General features: G+C 31.3%; 1 protein-coding gene across 1 annotated transcript; it reads left to right on the forward strand.

The window, feature by feature from the left end:
- The first annotated feature begins 1,917 nt into the window (after positions 1-1,917).
- LOC131611985 (short-chain dehydrogenase reductase 2a) lies at positions 1,918-3,092 on the forward strand. Its single transcript, XM_058883799.1, has 2 exons — positions 1,918-2,053; positions 2,146-3,092. Exons 1-2 carry the CDS (start codon positions 1,971-1,973, stop codon positions 2,987-2,989), a joined length of 927 nt encoding a protein of 308 aa, XP_058739782.1. The 5' UTR covers positions 1,918-1,970; the 3' UTR covers positions 2,990-3,092.
- The last annotated feature ends 1,407 nt before the right edge of the window (positions 3,093-4,499 follow it).

Consider the following 4,499-nt stretch of genomic DNA (forward strand, 5'->3'; position numbering starts at 1 on the left):
GTGTTGCCTAAACTCTTTTTTGCCGTAGTGTGTAAAGTTATCATCAAAACTCAAGGTCAGATGTAAAGCCAATCTTGTTCTTATAAAGATCAATATGGTCCATCTAAAAGATGAAATTAGAAAAAACAATACAATCAACAGAGCTAGAAGGTCAAATGCAACCACTAACGCCAATTCTCTTAGAGGACTGACACAATTAAAATCGCCTAAAACACACCAAACATCACTCCTAGACGCCTTTTCCAGAGAAAAATATCCTCCCTTGTCTCTATCTTCTCAGGAAGAGAGCACTTCGAATACATATTGACTTGCAAGAATGGTTCTTGGAAGCCCCACATTCAAGAAAAATACCTAAAAGTTCTATCCTGAAAAAGAGAACTTACCGATGGCAAGAATAAAGCTCCAGTCACAAAAAGAATTACACCAGAGATAAAACACCAAAGAGGCTAACACCTCACTAAGCTTAACTTTGGATATCAATAATGAACTCGTTGACCCTAGTCATTTTAAATTTGCTACCAAGATCGCATACATTAAAGGATCTTATCATCATTGAGAATGACTCCTAGTCATCCAGACAACTTTTTGTTGGCGTTCTCTTTTCTCCAAACTTATTAATCTAGCTACTTCAACTTCATCACTCAACTTAAAGAAACAATCCAATTGCTTATCAAACTTAATAAGTTTCAAAGCCAGTCTATTATCAATAATTTCAAAACACTAAAAAAACTTAGGAGGAATCAAAACATGACGCTTTAAATGAGTACGTAGCACTTGGAAAAGAAGTATCTCCATGACTAACAGACAAGATAAGTGTCCAGGTATCCAAGTTTTTTTTCTAAAGTAGGCATTGGAATACAATTCTTCAGTTATAAGCCAATAGAAGCCCATAGTGTCAGAAAGCCCAGTGACACAAAAGGTTTATCAATACCTGAGATCGCCTAGGAAGTGGTGTGCAAAGGAGAAATCTACTCCAGAATATATTTGACGCCTAACTCTGGCATCTGAGAAGCTAAAGTTGGTAGAATGGAATTTGAAGCACACTTCGTTTAAAAGACAGACAACTCACTCACAAGCATGGAAGGAACCATCTGAGTCAATACTCGAATCCAAAGTAACCAAGCCCGGAGGAGAAGCGACAAGATTAAACTCTAAGGAATTCACATTGGGCCCACGGGGTGAAAAAAAATAGATGGGGTGTCGCCCACACAAGAAAAGAAGGGTGTGAAAAGGAAGAATTAGAGAAAAATAATTCTTTAAGCCCAACCTAAATCACATGAAAGTGATTTAAAATCCAAAAGCTTTTTGGGCTTGTTGAGATTAGACATATGAGAGACCCGATGACCCAAAAAGTATGAAAAACCCATGAATTTGTGGGAGGGCGATCACGTTAGGACGTATTGTTGACTTTAACAACCTAAAAACATATAATTCAGCAAATGCTTAATAGTTAGTCATTAGTAATTCCGCAGATACTTAACAGTTAGTCATTAATCTTGTTAAAGTAGTCTTTATATATATATATATATATATATATATATATATATATATATATATATATATATATATATATATATATATATATATATGGATGTATTATTTTGTGATATATATTTCACAAATAAAAATATATATAAATGGAGTAAACCTGAGCTTGTAATTTGTAAATACCACGCGTAAACATTATTTTGACATTAAGAATTGACTATTAAAAAGTTATTATAATAAGCCATTTAAAATATAGTATTACAAAAATACAAGGTAATGTGAGATCCATGTTTCAAAAAATAATATAAAAAGATGCGAGTATTATTCTTTTTCTTTTGAGTCAAATGGTACTATTCTAACTATTAGTCCAAACCAAATATATATAAATAGGCTATTGTAACTCCCATGCTTGGCATTCATCAAACCTTTCTTCTTCTTCTTCTTCATATCTTTCTCTTCCTTTGCTCCCTCTCAACTCAACCATGGGTGTTATGTCTGAGAAACCCCTTCAAGAACTTCCTATGCATTCTACAGACACCACATTTTCTCCTCCTTCATCTAAAAGGTACACTTATTCTCTTTTCATTTTTTGTTAAATATTCATCTCAAATTTTTTTAATGAAACATGATGTTATGAAATATTTGATATTGTAATAGGTTGGAAGGAAAAATTGCTATTGTAACCGGAGGAGCTAGAGGAATTGGAGAAGCCACGGTGAGAATTTTTGTGAAGCATGGTGCAAAAGTAGTAATTGCTGATGTTGAAGATGAACTTGGAACAATCCTTGCAAATTCACTCTCTCCTTCAACTAACTACATCCATTGTGATGTTAGCATTGAAAAAGATGTTGAAAATTTAGTCACATCAACCGTTTCGCACTACGGTAAACTCGACATCATGTTCAACAATGCAGGCGTTCTTGGAAACCAGTCCAAGAACAAAAGCATTGTGAACTTCGACCCGGACGAGTTTGACCGAGTCATGAGTGTTAATGTTAAAGGAGTAGCTTTAGGGATGAAACATGCAGCAAGAGTGATGATTCCTAGAGGATTTGGTTGCATAATTTCTACAGCTAGTGTAGCTGGGGTTTCAGGAGGGCTTGGTCCACATGCTTACACAGCTTCAAAGCATGCTATAGTTGGATTAACAAAGAACAGTTCTTGTGAATTGGGGAAATATGGAATTAGGGTTAATTGTGTTTCACCTTTTGGTGTTGCAACATCTATGCTTGTGAATGCTTGGAGAAAAGGTGATGATGAAGATCATCATGATGATGGTCATGATGGTGGAGTTAATTTTGGATTGCCTTTAGTTGAAGAAGTTGAGAAAATGGAGGAGTTTGTTAGAGGGCTTGGTAATTTGAGAGGAACAACTTTAAGGGTTCAAGATATTGCTGAAGCTGTTCTTTATCTTGCTAGTGATGAATCTAGGTATGTTAGTGGTCATAATCTTGTGGTTGATGGTGGAGTAACTTCTTCAAGAAATTGTATTGGACTTTGAACTTTTAGGGTATTCATTTTCTCTATCATTTTCTTGGTGGCTTGTTGATGTAATGTAATGTGTGTTATAATGATTTTTCTATCAATGATTTGAATATAATTACTGTCGTTTTTGTAGTCATCATATTGAAATACTAAGCATTTCATGTTTAAATAATATAAATCTTACTAGAGGAAAAACAAGATTAACCTATATAGCTCAAACTAGTGAAAAAGATTTTTATATGCAAACCACTGTTTGTTTTATATATTAAATATTATCCTCTTCTAACATATCACCAATTATTATTTTTCTATCACTACAAAAAAAAACTAATAAAAAAACTATTATTGAAAGATAAATTAATTATATATATTTGAAAAGATAAATTTATAAATACTAGCTATTTAATTGTTCTTTTGTCCTTTGTGTTGCACTCTAGATGATAACTTGAAGATTAAGATTCAAACTGTTATCACCATACTTTTTGGTCACAATTATAATTAATTTAATTGTATCAATTACAATGATAATAGTTACAAAAAAACCTATATACAATATTTTAGTTTGTAACTAAAGTTTACTTTAAAATAAATTTTTCTTCCAATGGAGGCCAAGAAGAATATATAATATTTTGATTATTTTTACAAAATAAAAAAATATAATTAATTTTATATGCGAAAGATAAATTATGTTTAATTTTATACAAAATTTCTTTAATAAAAAACATGAGAAATAAAAAATAAAATAATTAAGAAAAAATTAAATAAAAAGAGGATAATATTAAAAAAATTATTAAATATTGCATTAATATTATAAAACGAATTATAGTTTAAAATAAATATTTTTTTTCAAAGTAGTTTTTATTTAGAACACAAGGAGGGCAGTTTAGTGTGAATGTTAATATAGTTTCCAGTCCACGTACCTTCATGGGAAGGTGCATTTGCTTGGACTAATGATGGCTTAAATATCTTAGTAAGATTCAAGTCATGTGCATCATATATACGACTATCAAAGACAGCCAATAACATGGGATAGACTTCAACTATTTAACATCACACGTCTTCATCTAATATTTTAGGATCATGCTCAACGAGAAGTTTAAAAATATTAAAATTTAATTACATTACTTTTCTTTCTTAATAATAAATAGATAAATATAAGAAATCGAAAGTAACAAATAGAATACTTAGATAAAATTGTAAGAAATCTCTTTTAATTTATGCAGATGTTCTAAGTTCGAACTCAATTTTTGATAATTTTGTTTTAAGATTTTTATAGAATTTTGCTCGGTTGGTTGTGTTTCTTCTCGATCTCAAACTTGAGTATTTGACGTGTCAGTTCAATTTTTGAATGAGAAAGTCAATAAATCAAATAGTAATTTTTTGTATTATGGTTGTTTCAAAGTCATAGGTTTACTCCAGGGTGTGGGCTGCCATGCCAGGCTACCATGATACACTTTTAAAATGTAGTAAATGTGAGTTACTTAGTTTTGTCATTTTTCTAAAAAAAACAAATAGGTCACACAAGC

The sequence above is a fragment of the Vicia villosa genome, linkage group LG6, assembly GCF_029867415.1.
Source record: "Vicia villosa cultivar HV-30 ecotype Madison, WI linkage group LG6, Vvil1.0, whole genome shotgun sequence".
NCBI classification, from domain to species: Eukaryota; Viridiplantae; Streptophyta; class Magnoliopsida; order Fabales; family Fabaceae; genus Vicia; species Vicia villosa.